We start from the raw sequence: 25866 nt of genomic DNA on the forward strand, positions 1-25866 counted from the left end.
ATTCTATAGGATGAGACACCTTTTTAGAACTTGACTATAGTGAATTACACTATTCACTATTTTGTTTCATCTATAACTTCATTCATAAAGTTTTTCTGTACGTTACTATAGAAATTACCCAGAATATTTAAGAAATGCAAATTCCACTTTAAATACTATAGAACCATTATATCATAAGCTTCAAACTATTAGGCTGTAGTTAGTTACTCTTATTTATTCATAATACAATTTTAGGTAACTAAAAATGTCAGAATGTTTCCCAATCACATCTTTTAGACAATTATGGATTTATCATATTAAAGCACAAAAGCTTTTTAACTTTAACCATTTCAATCTTAGACAGTATATCTGACATCACCTTTCCTCTCTTACTCAGTTATCATTACAAACATTCATATATTGTATTGTATCACACTGTATTGTAATAGAGTGAACCATAATATTGCCTTCTAAGCTCTGGGGACGTTTAGCAACATACTAAATGACTCCAACTACTAGGCCTTAATTTCTTGTTCCAGCTTTTAAAGTTATTTCCCTTCTTACTGTCAGGTTCTAGACTTGTTACAATTTATCTTATCATATTAAGTTTAATACTCTAACTTAATAGAAACTTCACTTACCTTGGGTCTAAAATTCGTAGTTGGGCCCACATACTCATGCTGCGCTTTTACAGTACCCCAAGGATGATAAATTTTGAAGCATTCATTGCAGTAGCTTGCACTACAGTCCATGCAACTTTTTGTGGATTCTTGAGGTGGTGGTTTACAAAGGTCACACATAATGGCTGTGGCTGCCCTGGCTGCCTGACGATATCTTTCAACAATAGTTTCCAAAGTGAAATTTCGAAACAGACCGTTGATTCCCCGTTCTCCAAGATCCACATCATGCTCACAGCCAGGACACGGAAAAGTAGTTGTCCTAGGGGTCAATGAATTGCGCTTCCAGCCTGTGTAATTAGTTAAGTCCTTGTTTAGTTACATCAGTAGGAAAATGGATAGAATGAAAACTAAGGAGTCATGTTTTGGAAAGATACATAACTACAAACATATTGCAAAAACATAATACTCAAAGTGGCTCCATATAAATCAATTTATGTACTGAAAATGCTTTTTTTAAAATGGTTTTTCCTTGGCATACAAAAGATAAGCCCAAGTTATTAAACAGTGATCAAATCAAAAAGGAATGAAATTATTCTGTAATAAATCCCATATAAAAACCATATTAAATCAAACAGATATGTGGACAAAACATATAATACAATACTACACAGGGTCAAGATCTTTTGAAATTATACAATTAATGTTTATAGTTAATTTCATATATCATTCCCAAAGGAATTTGGCTTGCATTTAAATGAACACAGCCTTGGCTCATTGATAGGAACTGAGTTTATACATAAAAGAGCAAGAGTCCTTAACCCAGCCAGGGTCCATGGATTGACTCCAGGAAGAGTCAAATAGTTTGGTAAACTATTTGAAATTATATGCAAAATTTCGCATGTATGTATCCATACATATTTTCTGGTTAAATAACCCATAGCTTTTATCAGAGTCTCAAAAGAATATGTGACCACAAAACTGTTAAGAACCACCGCAAGAGAGGGTATCCCACTGTAGTATTGTTTTATCTAGAAAATTCAGTAGGCAAAATCATTAGTTAATTGAGTGCAATCTATAAAAGAGTAAAAAGCTCATTCACAGATCTAGAATCTAGTGACTTTAAGAGGAACCAACCATTTAATATCTTCTTATGACCTGAAAAAAAGAATCATTAAGATTATTTAATTCAGTAAGCCAGAAGATACACCAAAAAAATTACAGATAACTTTACAATATATAAATAATACAATGAATGACCTTAAACATCACACTCTTCTTCAGTATTATCCTGATTTTAACAAATCAAGAAACCAAGGCATGACGGCCCTTACCCACAGGTTCACAAGAATCTGGGGTAGTCTGTTTAACACAGGTGTATGCCTATCATGTTCCCTCCTCTTCTGTATAAATTTGAGTATGTAGCCTTGGTTGCCTGCAAAATAACTTCCTAAATATAAACACAAAGTTTTTAACCTACAGCCTTCTTTCATACTACTATGTATCCAGTACCAAAAGTGAATGGTTAAACTTAGTATATGACATTTAGAAAAGGTCTTTAAGCAGCTATATTAATATTGCCTTGGCAACATTACTATCATCACTGAAGACTGTCTTAAAAGATATCTGGCATATCACTACATAAATCACTACAGGTAAAATTTAGTGATCAGCCCACGATATTATTCATTTGAAGTGACTTTACACCATGCAAAATGGCATTAGGCCCCCAAAGCTACTTATGCAACAAACATGCAGCTACACTATTTTAAATTTTAAATATTTTCAAAATATTTAAAGATATTTTTAACCTTCACATTTTAAAACATACCCAAAAAAGCATACAAAAAAATCTGCCCCATAAAAATTTGAAAATCCGACATAAAATATACTCTTGTAATAATTCTAAAAACATGCAATACAGTACAAGATATTTCACACCACAGCAGGCACATAATAAAATAAGCAGCAGAGCTACTTTTAAAACACATGCCAATGAAAATTTTGTTTAGTGAAAAAACAAGCCAAATAATTCTGGAAGTGATATAGTACAGTGGTCAAGTTTAAACAAATGGAAATTCATATTTAATTGCATGCTTCCACACATGAACTAGGTGATATAAATTAAAATGGATACCTAATCTCAACAGTCAATGTTTTTAAAAAAATGAATTATTGGTTTTATGAATAGAAGACTGTGATCAATTATGTAATGGGGAAAAACAAAAGTAAATTATGCCAGTAAAATCACGCTTTAACACATACACTGGTGACACCCAGATTTTGGCCTCATGTTCAGAAATTTTAGAAAAAAAGTTTTATCCCTTTTCTGTAAACCTCTTTTGTTTTTATAATTAAAAAAACAAGGTATAAAGCATCACACTGAACTTCTTATATCAGACAAAATACTAAATCAATATATCTGCTAAAGAACTTTTATTTCATGTGTCTTAACTTCTACCATTGTTTTCATAAAAACAATCAATAGAATATATATTCAGGGCAATAAAGAAAACAGGACAGATCTAAGGATATTCTGGGAAGTGAACCTGATGGAAAAAAATCAAGATGGTAGAACTAAGAAAAAAACATAACAGAATCAACATTTCTCTATAACTCTGCTAATATAGTAAACATTAGCCAAATGTGGCTATTTAAATTTAATTAAAATTTAATTTAAAATTCATTTCCTTAGTTGTAGTACCCACATTTAAAATTCTCAAGAGCCACATATGGCTAGTGGCTACCATCTTGTATGGTGCATGGTCAAACATTTCTATAATTATAGAAAGGTCTATGGGACAGTACTACCCAGTAGCATGATATAATGGGGAAAAAAAGTAATGATGTCTTGGAAAGGTAAAGAAGCAATATAGGCCAAGCAATGCAATTTTCTATGTCAAACTCCATTTGCGGGGTCAATAATATTTGCTAATTATCTGAACACTGCCACCTCACAGAATCAATTCTTTACCCCATACCTTTAACTTCAACGACAGATTAAACTAGTTAAGCATAAACCACGACACAATTATAAAATGAAGACGCAATAAAAATTTCAAACTCGTTTATAGCAAATCCCCCCCCAAAAGTCAGCTTTCCATCATATGTTTTACCGTTTAAATGATCAAAGAGAATAATAAAGTATTTCAAAACAAAGAGAGTCAATTCATAACAGGTTCCAAACCCGTGCCAGCTGCATCTTCTCCCATATCCTGGCTGCAAACAACTTCCCCACTGTTAACACCTGGACACGTTAAGTAGACTATTTCTCCTCATGCTGGACACTCACGTTGGGCTTCCTGGTGTTGTGCATTGGACTGATGCCTTATGCTTCCACCTTAATGCTTCCACATTCTGACCATCTGATGCCTATGAGTTACATTTACCCTTTGAGTATTAGCATTTTCAAACTGCAAAAACTTTTTCTCGACTACCCTCTGAAGCAAAAGTAGGTAACAAGGTAATTTTTTAAGCAAACTGTTCCTATCTTTCCTCCTAATTATTAACTTTCAACACTTAAAATTCTCAGGGACTCACTAAAGCCTGTAAGAGAATGGATTACACGTGGCTTCTAGAAGTGGCTGTAAGATTTTAAAATCGAGGCATGTAGAAGCAGGTGAGGAAACCAGAAAAGGGATACATTTCAGGTGTTTATTTTCTCCACTAAAATTTAAGGTATCACCAGCATTCCTGAAAAAAAGTAGCCAATTTTACTTTAAAGGTCAACTGGAGTAAAAAAAAAAAAATTATTTTAATAAAATGGGTTGGCCCACCTTTCACACAAAAGCAATGTACGTTATTTACCCACAAGTGAGACCTGAGTGTTAAAACTCTGAACCCAAATACCTTAAAATAAAAACAAAAAATACACCATACGCACAAATAAGCAAAGATTATGGTATTAACTACAAAAATTATCAATACCTTTAAGCAAATTTTTAAATACAGAAGAAAGTACTGGCTTATTTAACCTCCCGAAGGGTAATATGGCTGTCAACGTAAGCTTTGTTCCACTAAGTAAATGTAAAGCATTTTTAAGGTAACATTAAAAAAAAACAAGGGGATGTCATTTTCTTTAAAAATATCCCATAATGGATATGTGTGTGTGTGTGTGTGTGTGTGTGTGTGTGTGTGTGTGTGTGTGTGTGTGTGTGTGTGTGTGTGTACATGGCAAAATGCAAGCACTAATAATCAGAGCTCCATTTAAAAACATCAGAAATTGTTTGGAATTTTAGTCCTGTTGACCTTTAAGTCATGTCAGCCAAATTTGTTCACTTTCTACATGATTTTGAAGACTTGACCACTGATATTTATTTTTAAAAAAACTTTATCTATATAAAGTTATTTAATTTAAATCTAACACTATACTGCCTGCGGCCACACAAGCAATAAAGCATTTTCTACCTCTCCACCCCAAAGATCTCCGTTGTGATGCTGTGAACAATGAACAGAAAGCTGGATTTAGAATTTAATTTCAAAGAGAAGATTCACAACATGTTAACAAAAGATAAAGCAGTAACTGTGTCCTACACATAATACAATTACTGAATTAACAGTAAAAAAAAAATGTTTTTCCTGGTACGCATGGTATTTATATAAAGCCACCAATGTAAAACAGTCATCAAGCTTATCCTATCACGGTTCAGAATTAATCACTGTTGGTGCATCATTTAAGATACCTATACTTTATCCTACAGATTTGTATTTTTAAACAATCACACTTCTGAAAACTGTTGAATATATAAAGTAAAAATCAAGCATCTCTTTTCTGGTTTTTTTAAGTGATCTAAATCAACACAGTAAATAAACATTACTACCAATGATTGTATCTTAATGACAACAGGTAATACAGAATGGGAGAAAAGCTTGCACCAAAAATGAACACTTATATAGCTCTTTTATTTTTACACAATTTAACATGCTAGTGTTATACACACAAATCTTACTCTCCTTTCAAGGCATGCTTTTATTTTAAAATCTGTCAAATGACCCATGCAATGCTATTTGAAAGGAATATGTGTGAAAGTGTAAGCCACATATGTCATTTTACATTTTCCAGTAGCCACAAAAAAGTAAAAATAAACAAGTGAAATTAATTTTAGTAATACATATTTAACCCAATATATCCAAAAACTCTCATTTCAAAATGTAATATAAAATTATTAGAGGTATGTTATATTCATTTTTTCACTCTAAGAGGTACAAGTGCATATCTCAATTCAGACTAATGTGTCTCAAGCACTCAACAGCCACCTGTGGCTAGTGTACTGGACAGATCTGGAATTTTTGCTGTGAATATACCCAGAGTACTACTACTCTTCCACAAGGCAGCCATCATATTCTGCAGTCATCCCTTCACCAAATATTCTTATTTCCTATAATTGATCTCCACAGAGAAGCTTTCTAACTTGCCCCCCATGAGGACATAATACAGCTTAACAGGGCTCTTCCTAAAGAAGAGGGAGGAACATCTCGGTAAATCTAGTTTTGATCTCTTGTTCTGGAAAAATGCCATCATCGATAAATATAAGCCATCATGGCATGCTCTGTACAAATCTTATAGCAAACGTTTGTCATTCAACATCCACTCAACACATATTTATTAAACATCTACCAACTACTGTGCTAGTTAAGTTCCTGAAAACAAACAGTTAACTATTTTTCATCTATATTTCATTCATACTTTATATCGATCACATAAAAACCAAATCTTAAGATTCAAAGCCTATATAAAACACAGAATTTCATGAAATACACATGTGAGCTCAATCTAATGATCAGTAGAAATACTAGTATTTAACTACAATTTTATTTCATGGTCTGTGCTGAATATTAATATACAAAAAGTGAATCTTCTTGGTCAATCAAGCCAGGGTCCCTAATTATCCAATGAGGATCTAGCAACAGAATATGAATTTTTATCTGATAGAATGATTTTAAGCTATCACTGTCTTTCCTCCCCTCCTCAGTATGCCAGTTTCCTAACAGGGACGAAAACATAAAAGTGATGACTTCACAAAGAGCATAACCCTCTCCAACCTCATACATCCTGCACTCCCATCGTTACCTAATGCTCCCTTTTTTGTATATACGTATAATTTTTATGTGTGTAAAATATCCTCCAAGGAATTGGTGATTACCATTTTAAAAAAATTCATTTTTTTAAAATATCATAATACCACTCTTAGAACAAATCTCCTCTTATACACTCTCTGATGGAGCACATAGACACAAATATTGCCCAAGGAGACTCCATATCACAGCATGGACCAAAAAAGATGGCATTCTCTAACATGCAAATGAGGAGAAAAAGATTCTTTTCTGATTTAAAAAAAAGGGTTTTTTTTTACAATATTAAAAAGTTACTCCTATACTAAAGAGGGAGAAATTGACAGAGTGGACAAAAGGATTAAACTGAAAACCTCAAAGCCCAAACTGGGCAGAGCTGAAGCCCTGAAGTCTGGTGCTCATGGCCGCTCGAGGACTCTCCTCCATAGGAAGGAAGTGCTGAACATGATGCTGTGGTATTTCTACCCAAACCTCTACCTCCCCTTGACCCTTACTGCCGATTTTGGCCCTTAACTTCCCAGTGGCCCTGTTCCCAATGATTTTAAATTAATTTTGATCTACATTAATCCTGCAATAGATGTTCAGAAGAAAGAAACACCACCCCTATAGGAAAAAATTTAAACACCGGCTATATAATAATGGTATAGGACTTCCCTGGCGCCGCAGTAGTTAAGAATCCGCCTGCCAATGCAGGGGACACAGGTTCAAGCCCTGGTCTGGGAAGATCTCACATGCCACAGAAGCAACTAAGCCCATGCGCCACAACTACTGAGCTTGCGCACCATAACTACTGAAGTCCGTGCGCCTAGAGCCCAAGCTCCACAATGAGAAGCCACCGCAATGAGAAGCTCATGCACTGTAATGAAGAGTAGCCCCCGCTCACCGCAACTAGAGAAAGCCCACACACAGCAATGAAGACCTAACGCAGCCAAAAATAAATAACTTTATTTTTAAAAATAAATAATTTTTAAAAATAAATTTATTTTTAAAAATAAATAAATAATGGTATAGTACATGTGCTATACATCTAATTAGATCTACTTCTACACACTACTACAGAATTCCACTACTGTTTAGCTGATGTTCAAAATCCTTACTTTAAAATTTGGATTAAAAAATGGCTGAAGAATAAAATGGAATAAAATGATACCAAATAACATTCCTCTAAAAAGTCTTCTAGAACTGGGCATTATGTAGTCTCATCCCTTAATTCTGCATATCTATTTACCTATTACCACACATAGATGGTTCCCTAGTAAGTACTTCAGTGGTCCATTATTTCATTCCTCATATAAAGGACTTCACAGGGTCAGAACACCCCCTAAAATACAGACACAGTTAATAATGGGTTCAATACAAAATTCGTGTTCAATATCCAATATCCATTTTAAATGCATACCAAAAGACAATAAAAGTTCATTTTGACGTTTTAAAAGTTCATTTTAAAAGAGAGAGGGATTCTTTTCTAACTATAGTTTTAATTTATTCACCTGGAATGATTAACCCCAAAACAACGAAAATAATTTCCCTTCCACAATTATCACTGAACATATAACCAAACTCCACCACCCCAGGTTCTACCACATACCTGGTCTGCTAATTCTGTCAATTTTATCCATGCTAGGGGAGGGAAGCCGAAGTCGAGGACTGCTCTGATTGGAGTTGTCTGATCCCACGTCATTGAATGAATCATCAAGCATCAGTAAGAGTTCTTTTACACATTTATGACAGATACTATGTTGACAAGGGAGAATCAACGGGTGGGTAAACAGCTCCTTGCATGCCGGGCAAATGAGCTCTCTTTCAATATTCTTAATGGTAACCTTAAGTTGAGAAAAAGAAATCAGAATCAAAGGCTTTTAGTGTAAATACATTTAGTGTAAATACATTTAGTGTAAATTAACATGCTTATACCTCTTGTATAAGTACATGTGTTAACCTTTCAAAAAAGAATTAAACAGATTTTTTTAAAGTCTGAAGTTTCATTTTGGTTATGAAAGTCTATACCATTAATTATGTCCCCCTCATTATCCATTGCCTAGAGGTGAAGGGGCATGAAATGGTTAAAGAAAAAAAAAAGAGAAAACCTGAAGTATGAGAAAATTAGCATAAAGTATTAGGGGACCATAATATTTCATCAACAATTATTAAGTTATTAAATCATTATTAATTAACTGATTTAGGACTTCAATGAAATCCTGAAAGTAGATTACTTCAATAAAAATTAAGTATATAGCACTAAGAATAGGATTATTCCTATTTAGCACATTAGCTCTGTAACTGGCAAGTAACAAGAGCTGGTAAAAACTGGGTTAGCCATTATGTTCATGGAACTCTACTTGAAATCTATTTACAAGCTGAATTATCTGCAACTTTCTACATTAAATGTGACCATTTTCCACATGCTGCAACTGTAATGTAGGTAAGAGTTTCTCAGGCTGCATATCAAAGCAGTTATCTTAAAAGCACTTTATGAATACTAAAAGGGTATAGGGGATTAGAAGGAACCATTATAAATGCTCTCTCGATACTACAGGCTTGCAATATTTTCAGTGAGAAACATTTAGACTCATCACAACTAAAAAGGTCTAATGACCTCATACCAGTTTTCCCATTCTTTGCCTGTGTAGTTTTTCCCCACGGATCCCAAACTTCAGGTGCTATGAATCTATATTTAGCATACCTGCAATTTTAATGATGGTAGAATTTTAAAGTACTCATAAACCTGTACAGTCATTTCAACTACTGGAAACACAGAGAAAATTAAAACTGAATTAATTCACTTGTTTTAGTTACATAAAAATGCATGTGAGTATTCCCCTTAAAATGACACCAAGTGCTTTAATAATCCCTGACAATAGCACTTCAGCCAACTGGCTTTATCACTGTCAATGGGTCTTGTGATGCAGCATTTCTTGATGCATCTCACAATGTTTAAAAAAAGCCCACATCACATCACAGTTTTAGTAAATTTGGAGGATATCCACACCTCACAATTCACATCAAACAATACAGAATATTCACATCCTCTCTCATTTCGTAAAGAATTTGACATCTGATTCAAAAGGAAATTATTGTCCTGAATGTTCAGAACAGGCTCTCACGCCCCATTTTATGAGAGGTGTACTTCCCACTGAAAGATCTAAAATCATTTCCACTTTTCTTGTACACAGAGCAGTGCATAAGCTTGCTAATCACGATGGATATAAAGCAATTCTTACGCAAAAGAAAAATTTAGTGCTCATTTTACACTCATTGAGAGGAAACAACCTGATTAAGAGAAATGTGATGTGCTGGCTCCCCCAATTAAGCTATTTCAAAATAAATGAGGTTCGACGGGAAACTAGCAAGTTGGAAAGAATTGCATATCCGACCCCTTGAAACAAAAACACTTGTACCCCGACAGCTGCTGCAGTAAGCCCGCCTCCCGCGAGCAGGCAAAGGCGGGGAGGAGCCACTGCTCGCGGTGACTGCGGGCCCGGCCCGCGAGGGTCCGAGGGGGACTCGAGAGCCGCCGCCACCGCGCTCCCAGACAAAGGAAGGCGGGACACGCGCGGGACACGCGCCCCGGGCCGCGACGGGCACCCGACTCCCTAAAGCGAATTAATTCTACAATCTGAATACCATTAAAGAGCCCCGCCCAAACTCCCCGAGGTTTTCAGGTGAGCCATCACCGCACAGGAGTGGCACACTCTTCCGGGCCCCGGTGACCCCGAGTCCGACCGTCCCACTGAGGGGCAGAAAGGGGGCGCCCCGGGTTGCGAAACCCTGCCCGGGGCGGGAAAGGCGAAGAGGAAGCGGGGCCACCACACGCCCGCCCTCGCTCCTCCGGGGGGAGAGGGTCCCTCACGGCTCAGGGCAGAGGGGAAAGAGAGACCCAGGGGACCCGGCGCGCCGCCACCGAGGCGTTAGGCGGCCGTCCCTCTCCCCCACTCACCAGCGAGTCTGAACCATCCCCCTCCATGGTAGCCTTTTGCCAGGTGTCATCAAAGGCAGGATCCAAACAGGCAAACGGGCGGCCCCTGGCTGGGTCTGGTAAGCGGGTCCCTGTGGCGGCCTTGGAGCCTCGGTTCGGAGCCGGAGGGCGAGCTGGTCAGCCGGACCCCACCAGCGGACCGACGCGGCGAGGAGGAGGTCAGGGCGGGCGAAAGCAAAGACGCGGAGAGACGAGCTTTGCTCCCTACGGTGGCTCCGTGAATCCCGCCCCGCAGCCGGCTGCAGCGTCGGCTCCTGCGGCCTGCGGCTGGGCGGGCAGCCACGCGGAGACCGGGCCAGGGGTCCGTGGAGGGCGGGGCCGGGGCGGGGCGGCGCCGTCGCCCGGGCAACAGCGCCCACCGCACAAAGGAGGAGGGGCCGCGGGCGGGCGGGTGGAAGGCCCAGCGGCGGAGCAGTGGGCGGGGGTGTGGCAGTCGGCGGGGTTCCAGCTCGCTCAGCCACCGCAGCTGCCCCTTCCCCGCCCCTCCTCACTGCCGCCCGGGCCGCCACCTTCGCCCCCTGCCGGGTAGGAAGTCTCGGAGGGTCGGAAGTGAGGGCGGGGAAGGGGCGGTGGAGGCCGAGGGCCGAGCCGGGGCGGGGCCGCGGTGGAGCGGTCCGGCGGTGCTGCCCCAGGCTACTGCCCTGGCCGTTGCTCCGCGCCGACCCTCTGCTCTTCATTTTTCTTTCCGTGCGCTTTGTTAAAGCGCGGACTAAGCATTCAGAGACAAGCTCCATTTCCTGACTCTAGCCGGGGCGGCAGGGAGAGGGCTGGCCCAGGCCGCCTTCCCGTGCCGTCGCACCCGGCACACAGAGTCGCGCGCGGGGGAGGCGACCAGGGCGAGACCCAGCTCACCCCGCCCCAACCAGGGTCGGGGGTTTCCCCTAGAGGGTCCCTGTCCCCGCCCCGCTCTCCTCCTTCTCTTCCGGCCCGATTCGTAGCGTGAACTTCACATTCCCTGACTGGTCACCAACCACTCGTTTTCTGCTTCTGCTTTTACACACTAGGGCGCCGCGCTGCCACGCACGGCACGTTCTTGCCAAGTGGCGCGGGGACAAGCCGCAGCATAGGGGTCCCTCTCCCGGGTACTGGCCGGGAATTAGAGGCGGCAGCTCCCTGCCCCGCCTAGTGTGTGCGTCCCGCCGCCGCCGCCGCCGCGCGGTTCCCACCCCCGGGCACGGAGTGTGTGGGGAAATCGGGACAGCTGGTTGGTCTTTAACGGCTCCGGCACCCACGCACCCAGGCGGTGGGCGCCCGCCCTGTGTTCAGGCACCGTTTTTCCAGGTCGGAGACTAGCCGCATAAAGTTCACCTGCTGCGGTTCAAGCGCGTTTCTTCCAGTTTTCAAGGCAAACCGAAAACACATTAACGTGGGGTTGTCGGAAACCGTATTGTTAGATCACGCCACCGCCCTCCCAGCTGGCTAAATAATTCCATCTCATGTATAGACTGAGAAAACAAGAGCTCTAAGCAGCTGGGCGAAGGGACCACAGAGCTGTAGCGCAGCATCCCGTTTAGGTTTTGACACGCTTCCCACTTTTATTTCCCATTTGGGACAAGTCTCTGTCTGTGGCAAGTTCCGCCGTCTTCCCACAGCACTGTCAGCAGTAATAGCCTCTTCTCCAGCCGACAATTAAATAACGCTGTGGCAGTGCAGAATTAAGAACAGCAAGGGACCGTAGCAATTGTCTTTAATGGAATACCCTCAATTTACAGATGAGGTGCAGAGAGGATGAACACCTTGCCAAGTAATGACTGGACTATTCTGATCCAGATTAATGCCCGCTGCGTGGCCGAACATGCTGGAGTTGAGGCTGCTTCCTCCCCACAGGTTCTGAAGCGTCCTAATCAGAAGGGAACTGAGGAAGATAACAAAATGCGTGTGTAATTTAGTTACCTATATGATGTCCTACACCATGTTCCCATATAGATTTTAAAAGGCTCGACCATTAAAAAGCATTATAAGTCGGTTTCTGTCTTTAATTCTGGTCTTTGGGTTCAACAATACCCCTTTGGCTGTAATCTCACATCAGCACACTTGAATAGTGCTTTGGTCCAAAACTAAGGAAAGTACAGAGTAAAAGAGATTAGAGGGTTTCATTAACATGAACTAAAGAAAAAACTGTATAGACAATACTTGGCTGAAAATAAATTTGAAAGCCCTTCCATTATGCAAATCAAATGACAATGAGTTATTTTCCACCTGATTCTCAAAGTTCAAAAAATATGTTAATACACTTGGTAAGAATGTGGGAAACTAGACACTTTCAAACTTTTTTGTAACAGTGTAGATTGGTCCAGCTTATTTGAAGGGAAATTTTGTAAAACCTATCAAAAAATTTCAGTGTTTCTCCTTTTAAGCAATTCCACTTCTAATAACTTTCCCACTGAAAGACTTGCATTGTGCACAAAAACATGTACAAAGATCTCAGGGGGACTTCATAGAAATTAAATATCAACTATCCATAATGTACATCCATGCCATGAAAAGGATTTCTAAAATAGTGTAAAACAAATATAAAACCATATGGATTCTGTATGTTGCCACTTTGGAAAAAAAAAAAAAAGGTGAGACAGGCAGGCATATTGCTTACATAGGCAAATAAGTAAATAAAAGTAAGTCCGAAATGGAGCACAAAAATTGGTAACAGTGTTGTGGAGAAGTAAGGGGATGGAGTCAGGTGCGGAAGACACTTTCCATCCACATTGTATTGTATTATTTGCACTTTATAATATGTGTATGTTTTACTTCTAGAAACTTTTTAATGTAACTTAATCCATAAACTTTTAAATCCATATTTATTTAAACTATTTAACCCATATACTTTTAAAAGCAAAACGGGGGAGGGGGAATATTGGTAAGAAGATAGCAAATATGAAAACCAGCAGTCTAAATGACCACTCTCCCATTTGCCTAGTCATTTCTCCCCCCTTGGCTGCCATGCTTTGGGGCATCTCATCACTTTCTCTCAACATCCATCCATCTCAGCCTCCCAGTTATCAAAGATACCAAGAGCCTTCCCAGTTCCTCAACTTAAAATCCTGTGTGGTTTGGGGTTTTTGTTTTTTTTTTTTAAATTCTTCTCTTTCCTTTCCCCGTACCTCTCTCTGACAGCCTCCAAATCCTCTTACAACAACTCAAAATGAATCTAGTATAGTATGGAGGGCCTAGAATTACCATGCTTCTTCTCTGTAGACATTTGAAGGTGTTTATGTAGGAATGACATGAAAGATGTGTTTTGTTTTGTTCTTTAAATCATTATTCTCCCAGTTTGTACTGCATACACCATCCCTTGGTGCCTGCCCCTCCCCAGTTTGGAGTATCCTAGCACTTTCTTTTCCAGTAGTTTCTTTTAAAACATGGGTCAAAATTCAACACAAGGAAGCCTATTCCACATCTATCACCACCTCCAGTCTACAGACCTTCAATACTCCTGCCTATATTATGATATCTTGTGCTTGGTGGCGTTGCTCTTCTATCACGAGGGTGTGAGCTGTCTCAAATCTATCTGCTTCATGAAGTCCAAAGGTCAATTTCTCCTGCTTCACCTGCCATCAACCACCACTCCCGAAACACACACACACACATACACTATTCAGGTCTGGTAAAACAGACGTTCAATAAATGTTCATTACCTCACACTTAAAATATAAACCTGATACCCTTTAGTTTCTACACTATTCACTAAACTGACTTGCTCTCTTTCCACACTGACTCCTAATACCCAACAAGAGCTTAAATTCCTGGCCAAGTCAGGTCCTAATGACCCTGGTGCATATTTGAGTCAGTGCTGTGAGGCTCTTAATCTGTTTGGTCAGAGGTCAAACAGCCAGGGTACCGTTCTGTTAGTATATCCTGAACAAGAACAAGCAACAAGGTCCCATGGCCAGCATACTTCTAAACCTTGCCTCCTGGTGGACACAACCTGGGTTTTCAATTAAGAGAGCCCCTGGACTTAGGGGAAGTAAAGAAGGTGGCAATGAAGTCAATTAATGAAGTCAATCACAGGGTTTCACAGTGGACTGCCACATGCACTGTCTAAGCTGCTGGGTATCGGGAGGTTACAGGTGAAGGCACGACAAATGACATTTACCAATTATTGACCCAAGCATCTGACAAGCCAAGCTTACCTGTCATAAAGTGTTTCTGTGGGAACAACCTCAGGGGAGAGGAGTCCAGCAAGCCAGGAAGTTCGGATTTCCCTTGCCGAGCCAACTCGAGCTCATCTTTCAAGGTGCAAATCTAGAGCCTGCATCCTCATTAGTCTAGTTCTCATTGATCAGCTCCCTTTACTCTGAGCTCCTCTAGCACTTAGAGTCTTACCGCTCAGTTTAACACGATTAGGATGCTCTCATTTCGTACACTCATGTTTGATGTTTTGTAAGCCTTATCTTCCCATCCATTTCAAGCTTTTGTTTGTTTAAGAGAAAATCCAGGAGGCATTTATCTGCTAACTGGTAGCACCAGACCAGCGATTTGAGAGTTGATGAGAGGTACAGTGCTGCTCTGGCAGACACTTCCCCATTAAAGGCAGGAGTGTATTGGCTGCATAACTGGTGGGCAAAGGGGTCCCTTAGCCAACTTGGGGTGTGAACAATCTCGATAATATTCAGAGGTTGTTAGCAGGTCCCCTTTGACCACATCTTATTATTCCTACACTTAGGGTTGCTAGGTTTAGCAAATAAAAACACAGGACATCCTGTTAAATTTGAATTTCAGATACATAATGAACTTGTTTAGTATATGTCCCAAATATTGAATGGGATATACTTACATTAAAAAATCTGTTGTTTAACTGAAATTCAAATTTAACTCTACATTCTGTATTTTATCTGGCATCTCTACCTCCCATTGTTAATGATCATAGTTTGCATATAAGGGGTCTCAAGACCCAACCCTGTTGTCGAAGTAGCTAGATGTAATAGCTTTACTTACTGAAGGCCTACTATGTGCCAATAACAGTATTAGGAACTTTGCACAGAATATTCATTTAATCCTTGCAATAACCCTGTGACATAGGTATAATTCCCTTCAGAGGGGACATGTAACAGTCACAGGTCCTCTCCACCTCTATTCGGAGATTAAGTAATACCCTCAAGGTCGCATGGCTAGATACCAAGAGCCAAGATTCAAACCTGGGTGTCACTCCAGCATCCCTACTCAGGCCCACAGGAGTGTCTAACATGCAATTTCAATTTCATAGAAAATATGATTTAAACATTCTTTGACAAAGCAGTTTCAGAGACAGTTTTTTCCCCCCCAAATTATCTTTCGAGTAATGTAGTAAAAACATCAGAGGAAAATTCTGATATTTATAAAATTAGCTATGTTCAAGTTATCCTGCTATCATCTAAATCTCTTCAGCTTTCCTCCTCCCCACAACACACACACTTTACCCAACCCCAAGATATAAAAAAATATTTTAAAGGATACTTTGCAGTGTGCACAACCTTAGTATTATCACCCAGTTTAGATTCAGTTGTGTGAGCAACTATCTATTGAGCCTTCTGAAACAGATCATTTGGTGGTATGTTTGTTTTGGTCTCAGGAGATGTTTAAGACTTTACATTAGTCGAGATGTGAGGATTTTCTAAACGTAATTCTTTCAGAGTATGAGCATCTTCTTGAAAGCAAATTTTGTGTTTATAAAAGTTCTTGAATCTTTTGTGCCTCAAAGATATTCAAAGTTAAAAGTAATAAGTCACCAAGTAATGGAATCATCACCTGTTTCTCGATTAAAATTAAATGTAAGCTTTCCAAAGCCTCTTTATTTTGCTCAAACTATTGTACTCCTTGGATGTACCTGAACAGTAATTATTGAACTGTGGGACACAAGAAGTGCTTTCTGGCTGTGAATACATAAATATAAGTATGTTTAAATGCTAAATAAAGAAGCATACTGAATTTAAATTCTTCTATGTTCCTTGTCATCAAATCTTCATTATATGATTCTAGAAAAGTGTGTGACAGTGTGAAGAAAAGAAGTGTATGAAGATGATAAAAAATTAATAAGGTAAATCTTTCTAGAGACCAAAACAGTTTGAAAATACTGCTTTGTGTAATCCTAGATATTGACCACAGAGTTGGAAAGCTCTCTTTTAGCCCAAAGAGATGAGTTACAAAAGAAAAACCAAAACAAAACAAAAAAACAAAACCTCAGAAAGCAGCTTCCAGAAATGGTACAAATTTCTGTATTTCTGTGATAGTGAAATATAAGCAAGTCCATTTACATTGATTTTTAAACCTCTTGAGAATTATCATAGGTATTAACCATACTCATAGGGTATTGTTTGATGAACAGAAAGACTACAATGGTAGAGATCACTGTGTACTTTAAATATTAAAGTCATCATCACAATAGAGTAAAACTAGATGATCAACTTTGTCATGTGGGTTTTATGTTACTCTAAGATGAAAGGCTCACCTCCCACATTCAAGAACACAACAGTAAGCTAATTTAATTTGAAATAGACACACAGCAAACTGCTGCCCCTGGGAGATGCAGTGGATTGGAGGTGGGAGTGAAGTTCCACATTTTACTCGTAAAATTTTCTGTAAAGTTTGAATATTTTGCAATGAGCATGTATTAAACGTTGTAAAATTTTAAAGCCATCAGAGACAAGTGAAAGAAATTAGGATGATGGTCAACCCACTGGTCTCAACTTTGAAGGAAGGGAAGGAAAGGGCAGGGGGTTAGGAAGACAAGAGCCTCTGCTCTTTTTTTTTTTTTTTTAACTCCATGAACTTGGCATAATTAGATCAGTTTCACATTATTTTTCACCTTACCAACTTGAGCTACAAAGTGGAACCTAACTTCTCAGAGGAAAATAAAGCAAGTCAAAGGTCTGCTAGTTCTTGGCTAATACTCAGCGAGGTATTCGGTGTTCAAATCCTGTATAATCACATATATAAGCAGGGTTTTAAATAGAGTTAGGGGGTGGAGCTGTGAGGAAAGTGGGCAGAGAATAAGCTTGAATTGTCATGGTTAGGAGGCTACTCCTGACCCCTCACGCCCCACCCCGCCAAATAAAAGGCAGAGGGAGGAACTGTCCTAAGATCTCACTGTGAGAGGCTACTTCCCAACTCCAGAGATTTCACAGGGATACCTGCCTCTCTAACTTTGGAAGTCAGCTGACCTCCGGCTCCTGCTTTTGCTACAGGCCCATTACTGAAACCTAGTGAAGAGGGTCCGCCTACTGGAGAGCGAGGCAGAGAAATTCAGTGGATGAAGCCAGAAGGTTATTTGGGTTCTGTTTTTTCATTACAGTGAGCATATTGTGAAACACAATGCTAATTCTGAGAGGTTTGTTTTTGTTCACCTGACTTAATTATAAGAAGTTTTAAGGGTTCACTAATGGTTCTGCCCTACTCGTCCATTTAGTATTCATAAGAAGTTCACCTGCCTGCTTCATAATCACCTGGGATGTCAACTTGCAGATCCCTGGTCCCACCTCAAAACTATTCTCTCCGTATATCAAGTGTTGCCTGCTATTGAAGGAAAGTATTATTAACCAACCAATACAATTCTGGCTTACTCTGAAGAATGTCTGAGCACCACGGGCCTAAACTCACCTCTCCATCATCCTATTCCGATCCCATCAAGAGTGGTACATTTATTTTACAATCAACAGAAGGCGTCCTCTTTCCTTCTCCCCGCCCCCCGCCCCCCGAGTTCCTAGGCAACCAGGGTCCTGCTGTGTGCTTTAGAGGGCCAGTTTCTGCCCCTCTTGCGGCAAGCCTTCTCGCTCAGGGCCAGCACCTCCTCCTGGACTTCTTTCCCCAGGGTCGGTCCTCCAGAGGGTAGAGAGGGCTGTAGTACGCATCCCAGACGGGGCGGGGAGGGGCAGGGTGCTGGTGGCCAAGGGGAAGCTGTTTGGGGCGACAAGGAGCTTGGAGATGCTGGTCAGGATGTCCCTATGCATGTGCAGGAGGCTCCTCGAGTTGTAGGATGGAGCCCCAGGATTCGAAGAAAAGTAGAACCAGGGTCCTCCATTTGTACTTCTGGTCCGGGGTGTAAATGATAGGGGTGGCCCGAAGCACAGCCTCTACCTTCGAAATGTTAATAAGTATTCTGTTTCGGAAGAGTGTTTCGTGTTTGCAGAACAGGAGAGAGAATTCAGGGAGGCTCACAGTTCGCCCGGGACGCTTTCGTCTGGGAGGGCGTTAAGCGGCTCCCCAGCCCCGGGAGCCGCGGGACTGTCTGGCCTGAAGCATCCACAAAGTTGGGGTTAGTGAGGTATGAGACTGATGTTTCAGGTGCTCGCACCAGAGCTGCAGATCATCCTTATCCTTTCTGATGACCGTGCGCAGGGCCACAACCTTTTCTCGAAACTCCAGGTGCAGAAGACAAACGCAGACGCCGTTTCTCGCCTTCTAGCCACAGGCGAATCCCGGCAGGCCGCGCACCGCGCAGCCTTCGCATTTCCCGACACTTCCCGCCTGTAAACCAATTAGGTGCCTCTCCAGGCACTTTCTCTGAGGCAGCGCGGAGGCCCGCCTCCCCGCAAGGCTTTCAGCTTAGGCGCGGCGCCACCCGGCCCGGCCGAGGGCGCGGTCACCACGCGTCACCGACAGCGCAAGCCTGGGTTTCTAAAGGGCTCCGGGACAGGTGCCTGGCTGAAATCCGGTGCCTTAACATCTCTTCCTCCCCACCAAAGGAAGGATGTTTGAAATGTTCCCGACCTGGGACAACGGCCAAGGACCTGGAAGGAGTGCTGATAACGCCAAGGCTTGGCGAACGGGGGTTCTTTTCCTATTTATCCGCCATAAGGTCGGACTGCTTGCTGAACCCGATCCCACCCTCCTCGCCTATCCACCGTCTGGTCCGACCCTCCCTCTGCGCTCCGCGCCTGGACGGGCGACGTCAACCACTCGATGTCACCACGCTTAGGAGCCCTGGGTGCGTCAAGGAGAGCCCCCTGGCCAATGCCCGACCCTCCTCCCCATCTTCGCAGGCTGAGATCTTGACCCTCGCCGTCCCGAGAGCCCCCGCGGTCGCCCAGCTGGCCAAGTGCCTTTTGGCTCATTTCAGAAATGCCGCGCAATTAAAAAAAAAAAAAAAGAAAGCGTCTACTTTGCATTCTGCAGCTGCTGGGGCGCCCTGGCTGAGAGCGCTGACCTGGGACTCCAGCCCCGCCCTCCCCGGCGGCTTCAAGGGCCCGGGACGACTACAGCCACAAGCCGAGCAGTGCCTGGAGTGGGGGCCACAGGCTGAGTAGTGCCTGGAGTGGGGGCCCAGTCCGCGGCTCCGCGCGCCCCGGCACTTACCTTGCCTCTGGCTAGCAATTCCATGATGTAGCCAAATTCACTTATGTCCCCCGACTCAGACATGGTTACGACCCTTCGCAAACTCGGGAGGAACCAGGCAGGTGCATCGAATATGTTCTTTTTCTCTCTCTTGCTCTGTTTTTAGTCTGAGTTTTGCCAAGCGCCCCGCCTGTGTGCTGTTAACGAGGAAAAATGAGAAAGCGGGGGGAAAAAGCAAAAAGCGGGGTTGGGTGGGATGAAGGCCATAGAGGGCTACTGGGCAGCCACGTCTGGCGTTCTTAGCTCCGGGCAGGGCGACGTAACGCAACAAACGAGGGCGTCGGCGGCGGTGGCGACCGTGAAATCCTCACCGGGCGGAGCAGGGCGCGGAGGCCCCGCCTCCTCGGGGATCGCGGCCCGCGCCTCCTGCCAGGGGTCGGAAGGCTGCGGAGACAAACACCTACACAAAAGCTTGTCTGCTCCCGGCGTGGCGCCGCCCCAGCCCGGACACCCACGGGATAGTTAAAGCCGTCCTTTATGCGATGGCTGAGACGGTGGCTGTCTGGAGTTCTCAACGCAAGGACCAGGAAAAATCCTCACCCCACTGTCTGGAGGTGCGAGGGCAGAGAGAATGAATGCAAAGCAGGCACAACAAAGGATCTGGCTGACAGCGCCGGAAAAAAAATAAGTGAGGGCCCAGGAAACGGCAACGCCGCATCTCAAGTCAGCCTTCCTGAAATCCAATAGGTAACAAAGACCAAGCCAGCGCTTCTGAGATGAGAACAAATACCAGGATTGTATTTTAAACACTCTAAGTGTGTAAGGTCGATTGTATCTCTATATCCTCTTGATACTCAACTTTCCTTTAATTTAAAAAAAAAAAAGATTCCTGCCAGCAAGATTCCTGGACATTCTCACTCCTAGTTACGACTAACTCACTTTCCAATTATTTATTTCATTGATTGAGTTAAACATTCAGTGCATGTTTCTCACATTTTATACTTCTTTTAAAAATAGCAGCTCCCCTAGGAGGCTGCAGCTGAAACGGCCTCTTAGTCTTCTCCCTGCTTCGCTCATACCTGACTATCTTTGCTTCTCTTGAGAAGAAAACTTGGCGGAACAAAGTCAGGACTACTCTATTCCTCCACTATAGGCAGTCTCTTATCTTTATTGAAAAGGAGGAAAGTGATAAGGTCATGACCTTTTCTTTAAATAAAAAAAAGAGAGAGAAAGAAGAAAAGAAAAGAAATGCCAGCTATGATTAGATTAGACCCAACTATACGATTTACTGCAAGAATGAAACCATTTCCCTTAGGGGTTTTTCTTGTTTGCCTTTTCTTTGGGTCATTTTCTGATTTCTCTTCTCTGGTCCAGAAATCCAAAAGTATATAATGATTTCTTTCTTCTTTTTCCTGCACATAAAGCTCCAATAATGTTGCTCCTTGACTCTTCTTCCACTAGAACTTTGCTCCTTCTTCAGTGTGTTACTTTTCTCTCTAAGTTGGTGCCGATCGCCTCTCAGAGCAAGCAGCAAAAGTTAATGTGTTGGATGTTCACAGTTGGGCTCAGTAGGAGATAAGACAAAATCATAATGCTTCTTGTTTAGAAGCTTCTTGTCCTTCTCAAGTTCTCCAGAACCCTGTGTATGCCCTTTGCTTCCATAAGGAAAACTAAACAGAATTCAAGCAAGGTCTGTAGCATCCATGAATGCATTCCTCCCCAATATTAGCAATACTTGACAGATTGCCAGAAAGAGGTATTGCTTTAAAACAGAGTTTTTCACACCCAGAAAGTATTTGGGCACATAATAAAAATCACGATGTTAGAGCCAAACTAGTCTTAAGTCAGGCATGACAAGCAGGAAGGAGGAAGGGAGAGACAAAGGAACAAAAAAAGCCAAATGTTCCCCCTTAAAAAGCTTACCCCCAAAACCCCATCCAATGACCTCCACTTACATCTCCTGTATGAGAACAAGGACATATGTCCACCCATAATTACAAGGAAGGCTGGGAAGGTGATTATTTTACTCTGGGAACATTGCCACTCTAAACAAAATCAAGGATTTATTAGTGAGGAAGAAGAGGAAAGAGATATTGAGTAGGAAACTGTTGGTTTCTGCTACCCCTGGGGTAAGTCCATTCAGTTTCCTGAGTTTCTTTCTTCTTTATTTTCACTTTTTTGCCAGCACCACGCGGCATGTGGGATCTCAGTTCCCCGACCAGGGACTGAACCCGCCAGGGAAGTCCCAGTTTGCTGAGTTTCAATTTTCTCTTCTGTAAAATGACTGGTTTTGAACTAAATGGTCTCTAACCTCTTCCTCCTCTTAATGCTGATGTCTCCAATCTAAGGATCCCTTTACCATCTGGCAGCACTAGCTGCTCCTCTTTTCCCTGAATAAGTTGCTATTATAAAAGGTCTGTTCACCCGATCACTTGCTATTAGGAAATACTCCAGGCAAAATATGCTTAACAGTTGCCTGGATTCCCACCCAAGGCCAAGATGGGGCTGGGGGCAAGGGTCTTAGAATCAGCTGCTGTAGTGGCAAGAAGTGGAACTGCCCATAAGAGTCCAGATTGGTGCCCACAAGTTGGACACTGAACATTTACTCAGATGCCTGGTGGTATTTACCACTCTTTATTTAGTCACTGAGTGAATAGCACTATGGAACATTAAAAACCTTTCAAAGATGACAGGCATACAAAATGAAGACTGCATTTACATTTCCCTTGAAATTCTCTGTACAGACTTCAAAGACACAGGATCAGTCAGTAGGTGCCAAACAAAATTTGCTTTATTATTTCTCTTACTTCAAAGAACAAAATAAGATTAATATCATACAGATTAATATCTAACTTCATTCCCCATAGAAACCAAAATTAAGAAAAAAGTTAATTCACATTTCTCAAAAATAATAAAAGTAGCATGACAGATGCTGCTTCACAGGGAACTTCCCCACCTAAAAGAAAGATATTTAATAGAGGGATTACGTGATGTGTGAATTTTTCACACTGAGAAGTCTAGCAATATTAAAGAGTCCCTCGCTGTGGGAAATCTAATTGTCAGTTTCCATCTAATGGAGAAAACTTTTCAATATAACTGCTTAATTGCCATGCGGATTCCTGAAATGACTAACCTATAGAGAGCCACAGCTTTTGGCTTCATTTTCATCCATGACACCCTATTTTCTCCTCCTTATAGTAAACAACATAACACAACAGTTTTAACAAATAACACAAAAAATACACATTCCAAGTTTTTCTTAGCTGTGGACACAAATAAATAATTGTACAAATTTAGAAGTTGAAATCTATGATGATGAATGTTTAGCAGTTTAAGAGTTAGAGACTAGAATTAGTAATATAAAAATATCCTGGTTTTAATAAACCCTCTTATTTACTTCAACAGTCTTTATTTCAGAAGTGGAAACATACAATGTAGCTTTCTGACACAAATGCATCCTAGCACCTATACCTAGAAAGGTCATTTAAAAAACCAAAATTTTTAACAGCTTTATTGAGGTATGATTTACTTACCATAAAATTCACCAATTGTAAGTGTACAGTTTAGTAATTTTTATTAAATTATGGAGTTATGCAATCATCTCATAATCCAGTTCTAAAACATTGGAATATCTCTCCATTTATTGAGATTTTCTCTAATTTCTTTTAGTTGTGCTCTATAGTGTTCAGATATATTGCACTGCTTTTGTTAAATGCATTGCTAAGTATCATTATTGTGAATGAACTTGATTTCTTAATTTCATTTTTGGGTTGTTTATTGCTTGTACAGAGAAATGCAACTAATAATTGCATAATAAACTGTATCTTGCAATGTTGTAAAATTCATTAATCCCTAATTAAAGAAAGTTTTACTTTTTCCTTTCCAGTCTGTATGCCTTTATTTTTCTTGCCTTATAACTCTAGTTAGAACCTCCATTATAATACTGAATAAAAGTGACAGGAGTTGACATCCTTGCCTCATTCCAATAGTAGCAGAGAAACAGTCCATCTTTAACCATTAAATATTGGTTTAACTACATTCCATAAATTTTGACACATTGTGGGTTTGTTTTTATTCATTTAGAAATATTTTCTAATTTTTCCTTGTGACAGGCTATCTAGAAATAATTTCCAAATTATTCCAAATTTCTAAATAATTTAGTTTTCCCATATTTCTTCCTGTTGATTTCTAATCTAATTCAGTTTTAAACAAATACCATTTTTAAAAATTATTTCAATGTTTTTAAAATATATCAAGGCTTTTTTATGGGCTAACATGGGAGTTAGCAAACCTTCTCTTACTGGGTGAGATGTTAGTTAAACATTTAACACTTGCAGCAATACAGTCTTTTTGATGAAAGCACAGTCAACAATAGATAAACAAGCGGGTGAGGCTATGTTCCAATAAACATTTATTTCCAAAACTAGGCAACTGAATAAGCACATGAAAAGGTGCTCAACCATCATTAGTCATTAGGGAAATGCAACTCAATACCACTTCATACCTACTGGGATGCTTATAATTTAAAAGAAATGGAAAATAAGTCTTCGTGATGATGTGGAGAAATTGGAAGGCTTGTACATAGCTGATGGGAATATAAAATGATGCAGTGCGAAACAGTTTAGTGGTACCTGAAGAAGTTAAACATAAGACTACCAGCAATTCCACTTCTAGGTAGATACTCAAAAGAACTGGAAGCAGGGACTCAAAGAGATACTTGTTTGTACACAAGTGTTCACTGCTGCATTTTTCACAATAAACAAAAGATATAAACAACTCAAGTGTTGATCAACACATGATTGGATAAACAAAATGTAGTATATACATATAATGGAATATTTTTTTTCTACAATATGGAATGAACTTCTGATATATGGTACAATATGGATAGACCTTGAAAACATTAGGCTAAGTGAAATAAGCTAGACACAGAAGGACAAATACTATATAATTTTACTTATATAAAATGTCTAGGATAGGCAAATTCATAGGGACAGAAAGTAGATTAGACAGACCGGAGGGAGAGGGGAATGGGGAGCTACTGTTTAATGGGTACAGAGATTATGTTGTGGATGATGAAAAATTTGGGGTATAGTTAATGGTGATGGTTGCACAACATTACAAATGTAAATAATGCCACTGAACTGCACACTTAAAGATGGTTTTAAAAAATTAAGTGTCTGGCTCTTGAGTTGTAGTTTACTGATTGTTTCCTAAAATATTATCTGTTTTGGGTAATATTCCATGTATGCTTAAAAGGCATGTGTATTCTTCTGTTGGGTGCAGCGTTCCAGGAATCAGCTAGGTAAAGTTGGTTTTCCATGTCTTAGGTCTTTGTTCTTCTTCTGTTCCTCCTCTACTATATTCTTTTGTGTTAAACTTTTTTTAGTGAACCTATTTCATTCTTCTGTTGATTTTAACAAAATTACTACTTCTTAATAGTTACTCTAGGAATTATGATATAAATATTAACTGAGCACAATCTACTTTGGGTTAATACTGACTTAATACCAGTAAAATACAGCAACTTAACAATGTAGTTCCAATTCTCCTCCCTCCACTGCCATACATATTATGTATGTATAACACCTATGTATGTTATAAACCCAAGAATACATTCTTATAATTACTGCTTTACACAATCTAAGACAAGATTGCTGTGTTTTTAAAGAAATTGAGAGGAGGAAAAAATATATGTACACTATTTATTCACAGTTTATCATTTCTGGTACCTATAATTTCCTGCTATCTGTAGTCATTTCCTTTCATTCTGAAGACCTCCTTTAGTATATTTGTAAGACAATGTGTTAGCAATGTTTCTTCAGTCTTTTAATTAATCTGTAAATCCAAAATAATCACAATAAAATTACTTTCAGGATTTTCTAGAAACATGTCAAGTTACTTCTAAAATTAATTCAAAAGACCAGTGGGTACGACTCTGTACTCCCAATGCAGGGGGCCTGGGTTTGATCTGTGGTC

At 40.6% G+C, this 25866-nt stretch overlaps 1 protein-coding gene across 7 annotated transcripts in view; it reads right to left on the reverse strand.

Moving 5' to 3' along the window:
• TRIM36 (tripartite motif containing 36) overlaps window positions 1–19971 on the reverse strand; it is a gene marked incomplete at its 5' end in the record, with an annotated part of 51579 nt that extends 31608 nt beyond the window's left edge. Inside the window, 4 exons of one of the 7 annotated variants that reach the window (XM_082652197.1) lie at window positions 621–946; window positions 1734–1754; window positions 8257–8491; window positions 19909–19971. In XM_082652197.1, coding sequence (XP_082508323.1) covers window positions 621–946; window positions 1734–1754; window positions 8257–8491; window positions 19909–19971 — 645 coding nt within the window. Of the gene's footprint in view, window positions 1–620; window positions 947–1733; window positions 1755–4982; window positions 5034–8256; window positions 8492–10605; window positions 10739–19908 lie in introns of those variants that run through there. The other 6 variants (XM_082652196.1, XM_082652195.1, XM_082652200.1 and 3 more) reach the window with 6 other exon arrangements.
• Between the last annotated feature and the right edge of the window lie 5895 nt (window positions 19972–25866).

Source organism: Grampus griseus (assembly GCF_964374135.1).
Source record: "Grampus griseus genome assembly, chromosome: 3".
NCBI lineage: Eukaryota > Metazoa > Chordata > Mammalia > Artiodactyla > Delphinidae > Grampus > Grampus griseus.